This window comes from Silene latifolia, chromosome 3 (assembly GCF_048544455.1).
Source record: "Silene latifolia isolate original U9 population chromosome 3, ASM4854445v1, whole genome shotgun sequence".
Lineage (NCBI taxonomy): Eukaryota > Viridiplantae > Streptophyta > Magnoliopsida > Caryophyllales > Caryophyllaceae > Silene > Silene latifolia.
Window position 1 is genome coordinate 8,756,621 of NC_133528.1, and position 18,734 is coordinate 8,775,354.

Here is an 18,734-nt window from a genome sequence, read left to right on the forward strand (position 1 = left end):
GAATAATAAATAGAAAAATAACTATTTTAATATTTTAAATTAAAAAATTAATTTTATGTAACTTTTATATCATTAAAAATAAAACAATATTTTTTTTTTATAAATTCGTTAATATTAAATATGATTTGATTTTAAAAAGTAGGAATATATTTTTTTCGGCTTAAAAACGGTAAAATAAAAATTCTCAAATTTTTTTTTTCCAGTATTCTAAACATAACCTGGCCTGAACTTGTATAATTCGACCGGTTTATAACCCGACTCGTCCGATCTGTTTGAAAAGTTTATCCACATTTCCGCAATATTAGTCCGTATTTTTGAGACCGTCTCTCACGAAACTTGCTCCGTACCTTAATAGCGTTAAGGTGCTGTTTGGCCAAGCTTTAAAAGTGTTTTTGTAATTGAAAAAGTAGTAGCTAGGCCAAACACCCTAAATTATGGAGTTTTGAAACAGCTTTTAAAAAGTCAGAAAGTGACAACTTACCCCCAAAAGTAGAAGTAGGTATTTTCTACTTCTACTTCTACTTTTAACATAAAAGGGCTAAAAATTCATTACTAATGTGTTGTTTTTTTTTCTTCTCCAGAAGACCATTACTTCTTTATATCAGTTGGTCTTGCTTCAGACGGGTTATTTTAGTTTGAATATTAAGATGAGATTTTGTAACCATTTCTGATCAAATGTGACCCGAGAACATCTTTGGTTGTATCATTGTGGTTACATTTCACCATAAAATGGTTACATATGCCCTTCTGAAATTTCAGACGAAAAGTGATCGTCTGAAACAAGAATTTGTGTCTTTACAATTCTTGTTGTAACTCCACTTTTTATCTTCTCTGCTTGGCCAAACTTATACTCCATAGAAGTCTTATATCGTGAGACCGTCTTACGTTGTGAAATCGTCTTATATTTTGTGCTATAATTTGTGAGACCGTTTTACATATAAGTAATATAGTTAATAAAAAACAAAGTGAAAAAATAGGATAAGTGTGAGTAGGCCAAACATATCAATTTTTTAAGAAACTATTTTTACAAATATTAGGCCAAACAACTCCAACTTTTTCAAGAAGTAGTTTCTTAAAAAACTCATTTTAAGAAGTAAAAACACTTTCACATAAACTTGGCCAAACAACACCTAAATTGGTGCAATGTCATGATTATACATTTATAAATTATAATAATCCATAATTAAGTACATTCAAGTTAATTAATATACATATTGTTCATTACAATACATAAGTCCTCTCTTTATCTCAACCCGCAAAATTCCTCTCGATTCCATGATCTTCATCGTCGCTCATCAATTTCGATTTGCTTAATCTCATCGCACTCTACCGTTTACAATTCACTCAATCGAATTCCTAACCTAGAATCTCCAGATTCAATTCAATCGGTTCGATTCGATTAATTGCCGATTTTCGCGTATGTAATTTTGTTTATTTTATTTTTGTTTTGTTTTTTCTCGTTAATTATTTCGCTAATCTGTTCTAATTATCGCAATTACTTTCATTTCTGTTTGATTTGAATGTAATTTCTGTTTGTTCAATTGTTCATGCATCATTTAATCGGATACTGGATGTGTAACACTAAATTAGGGTTTTTGTTCTGTTGTTTTCTGTGTAATTAGTGATGTTACGGAGTAATTTACTACTTTGTTGTTAGATTTGAGTATACATTGAACAATAATTGTGGAAATTGCATTATGTTTTGTTCAATTAGCGTTTTCGCGTACGGTGTGGTAATTGTTTAGCACGATTATTTGGAATCGTAATTCGTAGCTAATCGTGCAGGTGTACAGTCTAGTTTATACTCCCTAGTGTCTCAATTATTTGTTTACCTTTATTATTCTTTTCGAGGAATATGTTACTCGAAGGTAAACAAATGATTAGGATGGTCGGTGTTGTCACCGCATTTTTTGTGTTTTATTTCTTCTTGTCATCATTTGGTTGCTGCCATAGGCTTGGCTTTAACTATCAGCAACGTCAAAGGAATGCGAATTTTGGCTTTAGCCGTCATTTCAGTGAAATGCTTGACGGAATTTTTTATTTGGTGTCGTTACTGTTCTAAGTTAGTTGGATTGTCTTGTTGGAATATAATGTTCGGTAACACAATTTAACACAGTTGTCAGTTTGTCACCATGCTTGAAAGTTGAAAGTCATTATACGAGATATTATGCACTTGCTGTAGGCTTTTTATTAGAGGCGCTGGAGATTTCAAAATTTTCTAGTGGAAAGTTTTATTTTTAGGCAGTGTGAATGAATTACTCAGTTTCCGTCATGTTTTGTTGTTTCATCTGTGAAGATAAAGGATAAGCGGTCGGGAATCAATGTTATATGACTGTCTTGTTTTTGCTGCGATCTAATGTCGATATTCATATGGTCTATGTTGTATATTTATTTTTGAATTATGTACCCGAAGTCCCGAACATTCAGAAATTTGTTGTTCTTGCTTAGCGACGTTTTCTCGTGTTACAGGTTATATCAAGGGTATACAGTAACAACTGATCTGGGACATCTTTCTTAAAGATCATGTTCGGTTCAAGTAGTCGTAAGTGTTTGCTAACTTGCTCATCTGAAAGTTATCTTTTATTGAAAATGTTTTTTGTTTATTTTGTAAAGTAATTTCTTAGTCTCGGAAAAGTTTGTCCGTATAAAATATGGCATCGTTAGGTCATTGGGTATTTTCCAATGTTCTTAAGCATCTTTTGGCTGCTATGTATGATGATTGTGCCTTCCTCGCCTCAGTGCGCGTCATGCCTTTTAAAACCTAGCAGCAGGCTCTTTTTTCTTGAAGTTTAGTTAGATATTTGTTTGTCTTTCAGCTTTTGGGCAATCAGCTAGCACGCCTTTTGGATCACAGTCACCTTTCGGACAGAACAATGTAACGAATAATCCTTTCGCTCCAAAGCCTTTTGGTGCTGCTAATCCTTTCGGTTCACAGACAGGAGGTTCCGTCTTTGGCAGCACATCCACTGGAGTGTTTGGTCAGTCATCATCACCACTGTCGTCGACACCGACTTTTGGAGCTACTCCAACATCCGGATTTGGGAATACCCCTACATTTGGGAGTCAATCTTCATCTTTTGGTGGTAAGTAATCCTTTTTGCCTTTCCGGTCCTATGTTCCTTTACAAATTTACTCTTTTCTTTATTAATTTTACGAAAGATTATATTCAAGTTTTTACCTATTGTTGATTGTCTTCAAAATTAATAACTTTCGTCATTGTTTCACTCAAACTTCCGGGCAAAAACAATGAAGTGACCATTTTGCCCTTTTTGTTGTACTTACTTTAACTCATCATTTTTAACCTCTCGTCTCCTTTCGCTCGATTAAAAAAATACACTAACACTCCCTCATTTCCATCTATCATCTTCACCTTCTCTTCAATTTAATTGGTTCTTCAAGAAGAGAACAAATTTTATTTTTCAAGCAATACTTAGAAGAAGAAAGCTAAATTCCCAAGTTGCTCTCCTAAGGTATGGGCACTTTTAAGTTCCCAGACTCTACAATTCAACAACGTTGCTAATTTCAACAACTCTAAATGGAATTCGTTGACTGTACTTCAAATATCAACAACCCCATCTCATATAACAGAGTGTGGAAGGGGATCCTCTTTTTCCTTTCCTTTCCTTAGGAGGTGAACCTGTTTTTCCGTATGTTGAAAGGTTCAGAAATCAAATAAAGTTCTGGAGTGATTTAGTTCGGTCTGTTGACAGGAACAATGCTCTGTCATACCATGGAGGGTGTAGTCAAATAATAGAACAGTTGATGTTTGGTTGCTTGCGTAGTTGTGACTACTTTTTTCTTATGGTATCACTTGCATACAATATCGGATTTCTGTCTTTTCACTTCTAACAACAGTTTTGATGTTTTTCAGGATCATCTACGTTTGGAGGTTTTGGAACAGGCACTCAACCAAGTCCATTAGGAAGTTCATTTCAACAATCCCAGCCTGCGTTTAGTACCAATTTGTTTGGTGCTTCAAGCCAACCATCATTTGGTACTACTACTTCGGCTTTTGGATCATCAACCACACCAACATTTGGGTCTACTAGCACAGGAGGATTTGGAGCCACTAGTGCCTCTGCTTTTCGTTCTACACCAAGTCCATCTTTTGGAAATACAGGAGCTGCCTTTGGGGTCGGAAGCGCTCCTGCCTTTGGGTCTACAGGAGCATTTAGATCTTCAAACAATTCTGTCTTCGGTGCAGGCAGTGCTCCTGCTTTTGGAGCTACAACCAGCTCTGCTTTTGGTGCCACATCGACTCCAACCTTTGGGCCTACTAGCACTCCTGCTTTTGGTCAACCTAACAGCCAAGCTTTTGGTTCTAGTGGTAGTGCTCCAACATTTGGTGCTTCAACCACTTCAGCTTTTAGTTTGAACTCCAGTCCTGCGTTTGGCCAATCTACGTCTACGTTTGGTAACACTACTTTCGGATCGACGCCATCTCCTTTTGGTACTCCGGCTTCTTCAGGTAAGTTTCAGTAAGATGGATGCTTTTCTTTTTGCACAGCAAAGATATGCCTCACTTATTGGCTTGTCTTTGCTTCCTTTTTTGCATAGCTTTTGGTTTTATTGTTTACTTATGTTTCTTGTCTTCTTTGTCTTATAAATCTGGTGTAATTATGTAGGAGTGCAAACTACAACTCCTACTTTTGGAAGTGGCACCTTTGGGCAATCTAATTTGGGAGGAAGTAGAGTAGCACCTTATCAAGCAACTGCGGATACAGATGGCCCTAGTAACCAACCGCAAGGAAAGTTGGACTCTATATCGGCCATGCAAGTTTACAAAGATAAAAGCCACGAAGAGCTGAGATGGGAAGATTACCAACGAGGTGATAAAGGTTTGTTCCCAAATGCATACTCAGTTGAGAAAAGATGGTTAACTTGCTGTCTTGTTCATACTCGATTTGTGTGCATTGTTAGTTTTAAAGGCACGATGTGATTTGAGGGAACGCGACTTAACCTTAAAAGGTTTGAGGCAAATGCCCACACTTCTTGATCACTATGCACTGCTCTTCCTAACTCACTTATAAAAACAGGCGTGTACCTCACTAGCTACCCCTCATGTGCTTTAGGTGCGCCTTAAGTACACGCATGAGGCGTGCTCATGGTATTAAATGAAAGTAACAATACCGAAATTCGACCGCTTTTTAGAGGTTTTGGAGATCATCGCTTCCACATTTTTACCGCATTTTGAGGCGGTATTGGCAACATTTTGCGAGTTTTGGCTGTGGTCCTGTGGAGCAGCCGATACATGACCTTGATTGAAATCAAGATTTAATACTATATGTGCCTGAGGCGCTTGGGATGTCACTTCACTGCACATAGGTGTGCATAGGGTGCCTAAAGGCCCTAAACTAAGATCTTGTTTTTGCTTTGGTTGTGAAACCTTTAGTACAACCAGTCAGTCATCCTGGATTTTGCAACTGTTTTGGTCGTAGAAATTTACAAGAATGATCCTAAATTAATGCTATACGATAATTTGATTTGAGGGTGTGATTTTATTCTAGTAAATCCACTAACTAAAAGACTAAACCTTGTATCTTAAATCTCACCGTTTTATCTTAAAATCTAGCCATGTTGTAAAATCCCATGGTTTGTTCTTTTGGTGTGGCCGTTCTATACAAATATTTTTGAACATAAACACATCGGCAAAAATTGTGATTATCATACTCAATATTTTTTACTCCCTCCGTCCCATTTTATTGTCTTACTTTTCATCTTGATATATCGGTAAAATACCAACTTCATCTTTTTGTCTTAGAAGAATATGGGGATAATTTAATTGTGATGGAGGGAGTAGTAGTTATGTAAGTAGGATCAGTAATAAAAATTTAGTCTTTTTCCTTTTAATATATATATCAAGGGGACAATTAATATGGAAAAACCAAGAGGGGAAAGGGGAAAATAAAAATGGGATTGGTGGGGTAACATTTACTCGTTTAAGTTCCAAGATCTTGTTTTTAATGTTATATGTTATAAGATAATAGTTGTCTCAGTCTATGTTTCGAAATGAAAGCGGATTGAGTAGTCGAAATTTTGATTTATGAGGTGCCATGCTTGCTGGATGCTTTCATTCAAGCAATTGTTGATGGTGTCATATTTGCCATTTGAATATTGTCTTTGTCTTATACTTGAATACTAACGTAACTTCCATCCCTATGTAAACCAGGTGGACCGAATGCTGCTGGTCAATCTTCTCCAGGTCTAAACTTTGGTGTGCCTGGAGCAGCGCAAAACCCCTTTGGCTCGCCAACTTTGGGACAGTCGTCTACCAACCCATTTTCAACGTCTACACCATCTACGCAATCTAACATATTTTCTAAGCCCTCACCATTCGGTGGCACGGGTCTTGGTACTTCTACCCCAACCTTTGGTTCCTCGCCATTTGGCTTTGCTCCTGCTCCTGCTCCTGCTCCCACATCCAATCTCTTCGGTTCGAGCCCTGCACAGACATCCTCCCCTTTTGGAACACCGACTCCTGCATTTTCTTCCAGTTCTATATTTGGTTCAGCAATATCATCTGCAACCACCTCTGCATCAATATTTGGTGCCACACCAAGCCAAACACAATCACCATTTGGTACTTCAGTCTTTGGGAGTCAACCATCCCCCCTGTTTCAGTCATCATCACCTTCACTTGGGATAGGATCTATTTTCGGCCAAAGTGGTTCCCTGTTTGGATCGACTCCTAGTTTCTATAGTGCTTTTAATACCACAAGTACTTTTCCAACAGGTGGGTTTGGAAACACATCAAATACTACAGGCGGGGCCTTTGGTCAAAGCACTGTAAGTACTCGCACAATTTCTGTTTTCTTAGCATCAGTCAAAAATGTCAGTGATGCTTTCATTCAAGCAATTGTTTCTCCTCTTGGCTGTTGAACTAAAATTTCAAGCATCACTGACATTTTTTTAGGTGGTCATAGTAGCACTGACCTTTTTGTTTGATGTGATGTGAATTGGCTGCCACTGTCAGCGCTGTGCTTGTGAGGATCCATTTCTTAGGGGATGTTTTGTAGTTTTCTATTTATTTTGCACTATTAATGTTTGACTAAATGCTTTGATCCATGTTGTGTGATGTTTGTAATGATGAAATAGATTATTAGCAAGAGTAAATACAGTTCCAGGACATCCTTTTCGTTTAGGTTTGTGAGACTATAGAGTAGACGCAAACCGCAGAGTTCTAAGCCCAAGCTTAATGTTAATCCTGTCGTGTGTGGAAGGTGTTGCTTTTCAGACGTAAATGTGGTGTTTCGTCAGTGTTTCATTTGAGGTTTTGAACTAATTTTGCGTGTTTACAAGTTTAAACTGTACTACTTTTTATTTCCTATGAATGTATGACATTAACTCTGTACGGGAGAAGAAAATCGTTGGTGCAATGTTATTGTGTTGCTTTAGTACAATCATTGTTGCTTATGTTGTTCCTGGTCCAACTTGTAGCTCTCTCTTGCATCTCCTTTTCAACAGAGTCAACCTCCACAGCAGAACAGTCTTTTCAACTTCAATAATGCTGGGCAGACTCAAGCAGGTACATTCCTTAAATTTGGGCCCTAGCGTTCTCGTCAATAGTTAACTTAAGTTTGTCTTATTCTTCATTTTGTGTGTATAGGTGGTGCATCAGGCATTTTTGGACAGAGTCTTGGACAGTTTCGGACAGTCGTATGTTTTCAGTGCTCTAGCTACCTTTCATCCATTCACTACTTTTTATTTTGGTTTGGCTCAGAATTTCTAGTTTCTTGACATTTCTTTATGATGATAATTTGTGTTTTGCGCTTGTGAATTTGAAATGAGGAATATTTATAGTATGTGTGAACTGAAGGATTAAGAATATTTACCCACTTCCCTAGACTTGAAGTTGATGTAGTCCCTCTTTGGGGTTTATTGGTTGTGGTTGTTGGGAGGATAGGGGGTGTGGGGGGTTAGTGGAGGGTGGTTCGGGCATATTGGCTAACCCACTCTCATCCTCGGGATATTTTCTTCCCCGTCCCTTAATTGATTCTCGTCGTGGGTTTAGTCCAAGCGTGACTGAATTAGAGACAATAAAAGAAGAAATCTTAGAGCAAGTCACAACAACAACAACAACAACATCAGAGCCTTAATCCCAAAATGATTTGGGATCGGCTGACATGAATCATCCTTTAGAACCATCCATAGGTGGACGCACACCTCAAAAAGCGAATAGAAAAGGGAAAATGAAAAACAAAAAGGGGGAGCGAAAAAGTAATGGAAAGTCAAGGTAAAGCTTACAGGTTTTAAAATCGAATTACAGCTTTCTTTTATAAAAACTTCAAATTTAAATCAAGAGGGAAGATTAAAACGATTTTGAAAACCGAAATAGAATTAAGGATCCGGAATGCCTTAAAAGTAAACCAAATAAAATATATAAGAAAGTGGTCGGTAGAAAAATGTAATAAAGGAGAGAAGAACAAATAATTTATTTTTTTTAAAATAAATAAAAACACTAAATATGTCAAAATAAAATAAAATACTAGAAATCAACATGTATCCTTTCCCTCCATTGTGCCCTCTCCGTCACCATACTCTCCTCAAGTCCCAGAAATCTCATATCGTGCTCTATCACTCTCAACCATGTCTGTCTCGGTCTTCCTCTACCTCTAGGGGCCTTTTCTGTTCTCCAAGTCTCCTCTCCGGCCTCCTAACTGGTGCGTCCATAGGTCTCCTTCTCACATGGCCAAACCATCTTAGTCGGTTTTCCATCATCTTGTCCTCTATTGGCGCCACTTTTACCTTTTCCCTAATCACCTCATTCCTTAATCGATCTTTCCTTGTATGTCCGCACATCCATCTCAACATACGCATCTCCGCCACACTCATCTTTTGAATGTGACAATGTTTCACGCCCAACACTCGGAACCGTAAAGTAAGGGCAGCCTAATTGCCGTGCGATAAAATTTTCCCTTTAATCTTTGGGGCATATCTTTATCGCATAAAAACCCCGAAGCACCCTTCCATTTCAACCACCCTGCTTTAATTCTGTGAGCCACATCTCCGTCTAACTCCTCATCCTTTTGAATAATAGATCCTAGATATCTGAAGAAATCTGACCCCTCGACAACATTCCCATCAAAAGTAATACTCCCCGCCTCTGTGGATCTCAGCCCCGCCACTTTAGTGAACGGACACCTCAAATACTCAGTCTTACTCCTGCTCAACCTAAACCCACGAGTCTCTAAAGTCTGCCTCCACAATTCCAACTTCCTCTCCACCCCCTCTTTCGTCTCATCAATCAACACAATATCATCAGCAAACATCATACACCAAGGGATGTCGTCCCGAATATCCTCTCAACTCATCCATAACTATGGCAAAGAGAAAAGGACTAAGTGCGGAACCTTGATGCACCCCGATGGTAATGGGAAATTCTTCCGTTCTCCCAACATTAGTGCGCACACTTGCACTAGCCCCCTCATACATGTCCTTTATGAGGTCAATATATTTTCGAGACACACCCTTTCTCGCCAAAGCCCACCAAAGTACTTCTCTTGGTACCCTATCATATGCCTTTTCCAAGTCAATAAAAACCATATGCAAGTCCTTCTTCTTGTCCCGATGTTGTTCCATCAACTGTCTCATGATAAAAATCGCATCCATAGTCGATCTCCCGGGCATAAATCCAAATTGGTTATCCGAGATGTCCACACATCTCCTAAGCCTTTGCTCGATTATCCGTTCCCATAACTTCATATGGAACTAAAAATGGAGTTGCTTGGACACCCAAGCTAATAAACTATTATCACAGTGTATAACAGTAATTGGCTTGGACCAAGTGATTTACGGCGTATGCAACCATTAGATTGCTCCAAAAAGTAGGAATAATTTAATTTGATCGTGGGAGTTACTGGGCAACAAGGATGACAAGGACACATTCAAGTGGAAGGAAGCTGATAATTCTAAGTTTCTTATCTGCTGTTGATTATGGATTAATATGAGTACCCAAATTTTATAAGCTTCATCCCGTGTGGGTCTTTACTGAATATCTCTCTTGGACGGCTGCATTCTAAGTCTAGTCATATCGACAATTATGGCAAGTAGTGAGCCTTGTTTGAAACGGTCTCACATGTGAGACCCACTCTTATGCATTGCATGCTTTATAGGGTTAATTACCGTCTTGAATAAGTTTTTTTTTTGTGTTATGGCAGATAAAGGAGCATAGTGGCAAAGAAGTGAAAATTGAGGAAAGTCATCCAGTTTCGCTTCAAAATCAGCTGACCGAGAAAGTACCTGTCACAAGGGAAATAAACGAAAAGCCAAAAGTTGTAGACACATTTGAAGCAATAGATGTGGAGGGTCAGAACGAGACCGGGATTTGGGTGCATCATCCTGGAAGTGAAGTTTCTCAATCATGGGAACCTAGGAAAGGTAAAACCCGACACCTCGATACCGAGATTCAGTCGGTAAGATCGTCTATTGAAGATAGTAGCAGTAGTAGTAGTGGGGATGAAAATAAGGAAGGACACAGAGCAAAATTAGGCATAGCATTCAAAAAGCGATTTCACAGGCTCTTCCATAAGCGTTCCCAAGCGACGTGATCACAAGGAGTTCTCTGATGATTCAATTCCATCTCCTCATCCTAATGTGAAAGCGGCTCATGTTAAGAAAATTGGGGTTAAACTTGTTGTTGATGACGGGTCTCAGAACGCGTTAAAGGATGCTGGGCAAGGACCTAGTAAGTTTTTTGAGGGGACATACCCGGAGGAGGGTTTGTTGGAGTCGGATTCTTCTGATGAAGAATCTTTATCTTCTTCCCTGGAAGGAATCAAAATTGCTTCAACCTCGATACCAAATACTAATGGTGACATGGAACCTAAGGAACACCATGCTCAGTATGTTTCAGCTGATACATCAGTCGTTGTTGATGAGGTTCCAACAAGTGTAGCTTCCCTTGACGAGACTGCTGGGGAAAATATAAACGTTAGCAGGGAATCAGAAGGAAACGGGGAGTCAGTGATCGAGCAACCCTCAGGAGGGGAAGTCCATAGAGAGGAAAGGTAGTTGCAAGATGAACCATCATCGTCCAAACCGTCAAACTTGTTCTACTTTGTGCTTCACGAATAAATTCGTGTAAAATATCATATATGTACATTAATGTTCGAAGCAGAACTGAACTGAGCCAACTTCGATGTACTATATTTATCTACATGGTTCGGAAGAAAGGTACATTTGTAATTTGTTCATAGCTCTTTTGTTAATAGCATCCTGAATTTTTTTTGTTGTTGTATTCATATTTTACAAGGACAAGGATATTCAAATTTTGTTGTTTTATCGCACGTCAGCAAGCCATCACCATCACAAGCCCAAGTGCCAAGGCCCAAGGGTGACTTTGTGCTAATATATACGGTCAATTATATTCATTTTTGTATTTCTTTGTGAGATCCTCTGTATTTTTATTTTAATGAAGAAAAAAACACCTAATTAGAAGTATCTTCTTAAAGTATTCAGATTTTTTTCTCATAAAGTAGTACAAAATTACGATAGATAATACTTGTAAATAATTACTCGTAGTACTAGTTGAGATCCTGTGCTAAAGCACGACATTTGTGAGGGTTAAATTAATTGAGCTTTAATTTTTACATAAATGAGTTGTAGTTATAATAGTATGTTGTAATCTACTGATTATAATGTTACTAATATTATAAAAAAAAAGTTTATTATTCAAAGGACTTTTAGATTAAGTTATTTTTGTGTGAATATATTTTTATTATTAAAAATAATGATAGCATCCTAGATCTTTTTATGAAGAGAATATATAAAAAAGCACAAAATAACAATAATATATCACATTTTTATATTGGACATTAAAACATGTTACCTTGTATAGTTGTGTAAGATGGAAAGATTGAAAATAGCGAAGTTGACACGTTTTATTTATATAATCAGTTGATTTTTTTTATTTAGCTTTAATCAAACCCAGTTTTAATGTCAAAATTTATTTATACATCATAGCTAATTTTTGTACGTTATTTAAAAAGGCAAAATTTATTTATACATCATAAGATTTTGGAGATTTTATTTGTATTAATTATACTCTTTAATTATACTCTATTATATTTATTATACTTTATACAAACACTGATTTTACAGAAAAAATTATACTTACACATTGATTTTTCAGAAAAAATTATACTTACACATTGATTTTTCGTTGGCCCACTAATGTATTGAATTGTAGTGAGTTAAGATGACAAAAAAATAGGCCCACTTATAGGAGAATACATTTAGGCGGAAAAAACATTGAGTTTTCTTATTCTTTTAGTTTAGTGGGGATGGAAAATATGCCCGTTTTTTCCATAGGTATGAGCACAGCCTTGAAGTAGCTAGTTTGTAAACTAAACATTGACAACAATCTTGGTGAAATACTTTGTAGATTATACAATACTTGTAGATCTCATCAACTTATTAAGAGTCATATTTTCCGTAACACTTTCTATATTTTCTTAACCCTCTTTACTAGTGATCATGGTCTAAACTCTATAGTGATCTTTAATTCTACATGTTTTCATATAGATCATATCCATTTTACCATTAACTATTACCATCTTTAACAAGTAAATTTCGGGATTCACTCTGTTGCTTCTATAATGATCATTGACGATCCACCATCTTTAACAAGTAAATTCCGGGATTCACTTTGCTGCTTCTGCAATGATCATTGACGATCCACCTGACGGTCTTCGTGCTATACTTACAGAAGATTTATTGGGGGTTGCATTCCCTCACCTAGTGGCTAGTTAGTTCATTTTCTCTTTCGGGACTTTGGCCCTCTTGTGTACCAAAAAAAAAGTAAATCATTTTATTTTATCATTTCACTGACCTGTCAAAACTTGATCCAACCCGATCTTCAAGGTCAAAGTCCCATAAATCTTGACCTGCAACCCAAACCCGAAATGATCCTTTATTTTAGAGTCGAAACCCGACCTTAGCCGATCGTTGGGTCAAAGATAAACAATAATAGTAACAACATATTAATGTTTTCATATTCTATTTGAATAATAAATAGAATAGAAAAATATTATTTTAAAATTTTAAATTAAAAAATTAATTTTATGTAACTTTTATATCATTTAAAAATAATTTTTTTTATAAATTCATTAATATAACTTCAATAAGTAGTGAATATAATTATATTATTAATATTAAATATGATTTAATTTTAAAAAGTAGGAATATATTTTTTTCGGCTTAAAAACGGTAAAATAAAAAATGTCAACACTTTTTTCCCCGTATTCTAAACCTACCTTGGCCTGAACTTGTATAATCTGACTAGTTTATAACCCGACCCGTCCGATTTATTTGAAAAGTTTATCCACATTTCAGCAAAATATCAATCAATCAATACTATATATTAATTCCAGAAACCAAGGGATTTCAATATAATTAAAGAAATTTATACAAATTAATTATACTATATAGTTTTAAATCGATAGCACCGTGTGATGGACCTGATAAAGGGACCTCAACGTAATTATTATATAATTTTGGTTAAAACTATAATATATAAAGATGCCTAGATGAAGATTATTTATGGAAATTACATTAAATTAAAGTAATTAAATTTAGAAAACACAAGAATATAGCGATTTTCCTTAAAATTAACATGCCTCACTTATGGAATTAATTAGTATCATCATAGAATTATACATTAAATTAAATGTAGTAAAAGTAATAGTAGCAGCAACGAGATTAATAAAATTAACGGTATTAATGTGGGAGTAGTGACAGTTATAATAATGATAATGGGAGCAGTGAAAGTAACTAAGAATGTAGTGAAAGTAACAGTGGTAACAATGAGAAAAAGTATGAACAATTAAATAACCAATCGACTCAAGAAAATAATTGTTTTATTTAAATATAGGCCGGATAAAATTAACGGGAATATTGAATTTAACAGAAAAAAATAGAGGAATTAGTAAAAGAAACAATAGTAACCACAAGAGTAGTGAACGTAATGATATTAAGAAAGAATGTCGTGTTAGCAATAATATTAATAGCGGGGTAGTGAACGTGTCTCATAATTTGAAAATAAATTTTACATTTCATCATAATTATAAGATATGCCGTAGAAAAATCTATATCTATCTATATTAATAAAGGAAGCTTTTTTCGAGCGATTACAGAGAGTCCAACTTTCGTGAAATGCTTTCGAGCAATATTAAAATCTAAGAGTTTACTCTTTGTCTAATCACCGTCAGACCCAATTTCTATATCTAAACAGCTGGCCTACATCCCTTGCTAATAGTGTTTGAGTTGGAATGGTGTACTCTACCCTCTATATAAAAGAAAATTTATCACTTTTTACCGTATGTATTGTATTTGTTTCTCCTTTATTGTTTTTGTCACTTTGTTAGTTCTTCTTAGTGTGCATGTAAAATACTCCGTATTCCGTAATATGTACGGAGTAATTATTAGTCAAAAAATATAATTTGCAGCGAAATTGTGTGTAACTACACTTCAAACACCTTTGTAGTCGTGCATATAAACTACTATATATACACGCATTGTATTTGACGTAGAAATCAATTTTTTCTCCAACTTATATATCCTGCACTATGAAACAATTCTTTTGTCTTTCTATGTTTCCTATTTTCTTATTTGTTTTTTTTTTTATCTCAAGCTTTAGATGTTTTTTCCATTTTTTCTCTTATGTATTGTCTCCGCTTTTTGGTCTCATTATATAGAGTTGTTATTTACTCTAATAGAGTTCGGGTTGAAATTGCAGGTACAAATCAAACCAAGTGCATGACGTCGTGGTTGTATTCATGGAAGAAATTTTTTCAAATAATTTATTGTTAAAGGTATGGTTAATATTGACACAATAAGTCTCCCTTAAGATTGTACTATCATCTCACTTGTGTATATTGATATTCATCTATATGTACACAATTATCTCCGAAATTTTTATTTAGAATTGGATATTCGAGTACTCCCAAAATCATTGTGGGATTAAGGCTCTGATGTTGTTGTTGTTGTTGTTGTGGATATTCGACTACTCTTTATGAGTTAAATTTTCAAGTAATATATATTAGAAATTTAAATTATTTTTATGAATAAAAATAATTGGATTTTTAAATGGAAATTTACAATTACCAAAAGATAACTTGAATATCTTAGTACTGTATTGCCATAAGAATTATCTTAGTACTGTATTGCCATAAGAATTGTCATGCATTATGCAAGGTTTAACGACATAAGAGGCCTGAGTTCCTTGAAAGCCTTGTATATTGAAACCGGTCGTTGGTATAGATCGACATGCTACTCGCTCCGTCCATATCAATAGTAATCTATTTTAAGGAAAATAATTTCATCATCAAATTGCAAGAGGTGTAATTTGAGTTTAGTTACAATTGTTGCTTACAAGATATTGTTTTTCTCATATAATATTCCTACCTGAAATCATTTATATAAAACAAATATGATTTTCATACATATTTTCTTTGAAATCCACAAATAATACAAAAACTTAATTTTATATTTTTTAAAATACTTTGTAAATAACTAATTATCTTTAAATCTTTGTTGTAATGCAGAATTGCTATGAAAGACTATACGCTTGTTATAATGCAGAATAAGATTATTGAGAAACATAATACAATGTAAATTAAAAATCGTATAAAGAACAAGTCTGAGTCATAATTTATACATAATGATGTGCTAATGAAAAAAGGTTACAGTTTATGATAATACTTTAGATGCCCGAGGCTCCAAGTTAATTAATGCCACATAAAAAGAATTTTGGCTATAGTTTCCTTGCAATGGGTCGGGGACGTGGTACTTGTGACATTTCAGCTTGGGATGCTTTTTATTTGATGAGTTTTTGGATGTTAAATACTATTGGATGAGTTACTTTTTACAGCAAATCTTTAACACATAGACACAAGTATCGGGAGAGACTCTACCAAATGGCCCGTGCATCGCACGGGTATTAAATCTAGTATATATATAAAAGAGAGTTTTTTCGAGCGATCTGAGAGCGTCCATATCATCAAAAATCAATTTAGGAAAGTATAATTTTTAATGTACAAAATAAAGTGGAGAATCTTTTAATTATTATAATATGTATATTTCCTAAATTATATTCAAGTGATATTTCCAATTTTTATATCAACCTTTTACATTTCATTTGGCAAAAAAATATCGTGAAAAAAATTATGAAAATAATATAATTAGCTTTGTGGTAAAAAAATGTTATCATTAGAGTATAGATTTCATATTCTTTCCACATATTAAAGATTGTGTACTTCGTAATATGTAAAATTGTGTACTTTTTAGTATGTTTTGTCCCACATTGGAAAATAACGTAGGTGCGGTGTATGCTACATATAAATAGTAGAATTGTCGCACATCGAAAGATTAGTACAAGGTGATGTGATCCTATGATTATAAATAGGAGGCATATTTAGAACTTATGATCACCCAAAAAAATTTGAGTCTCATAAATATTGTTTTAAAGAGCTCTTATGATTTTCAATCATTATCTACGATATGATATAAAAAATAAAGTGGAAATCGTTGGGAACTACCCGGGAAAGAGTTAAGAACATGAGCAAGAAAATCAAAAAATACAAAACTAAAGGTTATACTAATGGTAATCTCCAGACAGAGTACAAAACTAAATAAATAATGTCGGTAAAAAAATTATGAAAATAATATTATTAGATTCATGGTAAGAAAATCTATTTTTTATATGTAGTATAAATAAGAGACATCTTTGAAACTTAGGCATCAACCCAAAATCATTTGAGTATCTTAAGTACTGTCTTGGAGTGTTCTTAAAAGTTTATATCATTATATTTTCTACCTATTGATTTTATATGTCACACATTTTAAAAATAATGTAGGTGTGGTAAATATACTACGTTTAAATAATATAATTAGAATTGTGTTAAAAAAATTTATATCATTAGAGTATATGTTCATATCATTTGCACATTTTTATTATGATAAAAAAAATAGAAAATAAATGTATGAATATTAATAGATAATATAGTATTTACTTATTATTAAATCGAGTTGGATGTCGAATTAGATTCAAAAAATATGGTGTACTTTCAAATATGTTATTCGTCTCACATTGAAAAAGAATGTAGGTGTGATAAATATATATACTACGTATAAATAGTTGAATTGTCCCACATCAGAAGATTATCATAAGCTGAGGTGATCCCATGATTATAAATAGGATTTATCCTTGGAACTTAGGTATCACCCCAAATATATTGAATCTCTCAAAGTATACTTATTATATAAGAGACTTTAAACATAATCTTGAATTAAATGTTAAATTTTTAAAGTCGTAACATTTTTTTTTAAGTGGGAGAAAGAGCGATAAAATGGTCAGTATTATAACGGAAATTTTTCATTATACCCTCGAATTTTGGTAGATTACAGATAATACCCCTAATTTTAAGTTTCTACATATAATACCCTTGTGTTTACTTTATTTTCATAACGCTATTACTCATATGAGTAACTAGATGAGTAATTGAGCATGCCATGCTATTTGTGTTTTGTTATTTAGGTATTAAATGTTAGTTTATTAAATAAAATATGGATTTAGGAATTATATAATGAAGTGTTTGTGTAATAGATAAAAAAAGAAAAAGGCGTACCCAAGTCATAAGAGTAATGGGCTTATGACGGAAGTTGTCAAATGGTATTTTGAGAAAGAAAAAGGTGAACACAAGGGTACCATTTGTAGAAACTTAAAATTAGGGGTACCATGTGTAATTTATCAAAGTTCAAAGTTACCATGAGAAATTTCTAATATTATAATGATATAGTTAATTAAATCTTATCTATATAAATTCAGAAGACAATACTCATTGTACAGCGCGCCACGTCATAAATGCATTTTTTTTTTTTTTTCTTTTTTGGAAAATCCAAGGTTATGGTGGGACCCATGAGTGTGCAATGTATTTAATTATTAAGATATTCGTCTTTTCAAACATGCGATAAATTCCGTCTCGCAACAAATTATATAAAATCATCTTATGGAATACTTCTTCGAATTAATATTATGATAAAAATTTATACATTCCGTGTAAAAAAAATGCATAACATTTACGCAGAATTAATTACAAATGCGAGTAAATGTGATTAAATTACATAATTTTTAAAACAAAATTACACAATAAAATTACATAATTTCAGGAAGGAATTACAGTTATATACGGGATCGAACATACAACGGAAATGAATTACATGTATTTTTGTTAATATTATTGTACCACAAAATCATAACATAATTTTTTAAAAGTACAGGGTACAATTTTTTTTTTCAAAAAACAATAATAACGGCATATGTCCTTGGAATATAAAACTCGGCATCCGAACTATCAGCCGCGCACACCAAAATTGGTAGGTGACAATGATAGGTACAATAGAAATGCAAAAACAAATATACATAAAAAAAAAAAAACATTAATTCTGGCCCAAATACATACCCGTGCAATTTTGCACGGGTTTAAAACTAGTTTTCATTTAAAAGAGAGAGATATTCGTACCAGTAAAACAATAAAGGGGGAATTATTTTTTAATTGTTATTTTATTATCACGCCATCAAACTTAACGTCCATTTAATAACCTTTACATTAAGGGGTACCATGGGCAAAAAAATGGAACCTCAAGGGTACCGTAGGCAGATTCTTAAAAGTAGGGGTAACATGGAAAATCTGACAAAATTAAGGTGTACCACGGAAAATTTACGTATCTCAATTATG

The 18,734-nt window shown here is 34.2% G+C and overlaps 1 protein-coding gene across 3 annotated transcripts in view; it reads left to right on the top strand.

The window, feature by feature from the left end:
- Window positions 1-1,265: 1,265 nt before the first annotated feature.
- Window positions 1,266-18,734, top strand: part of LOC141647078 (nuclear pore complex protein NUP98A-like) — a 28,099-nt gene continuing 10,630 nt past the window's right edge. For all 3 annotated transcript variants that reach the window (XM_074455115.1, XM_074455116.1, XM_074455117.1), the window contains exons 1-4: window positions 1,266-1,417; window positions 2,470-2,542; window positions 2,817-3,083; window positions 3,872-4,468. In XM_074455115.1, coding sequence (XP_074311216.1) covers window positions 2,524-2,542; window positions 2,817-3,083; window positions 3,872-4,468 — 883 coding nt within the window. In that variant the 5' untranslated portion in view covers window positions 1,266-1,417; window positions 2,470-2,523. The remainder of the gene's footprint in view (window positions 1,418-2,469; window positions 2,543-2,816; window positions 3,084-3,871; window positions 4,469-18,734) is intronic.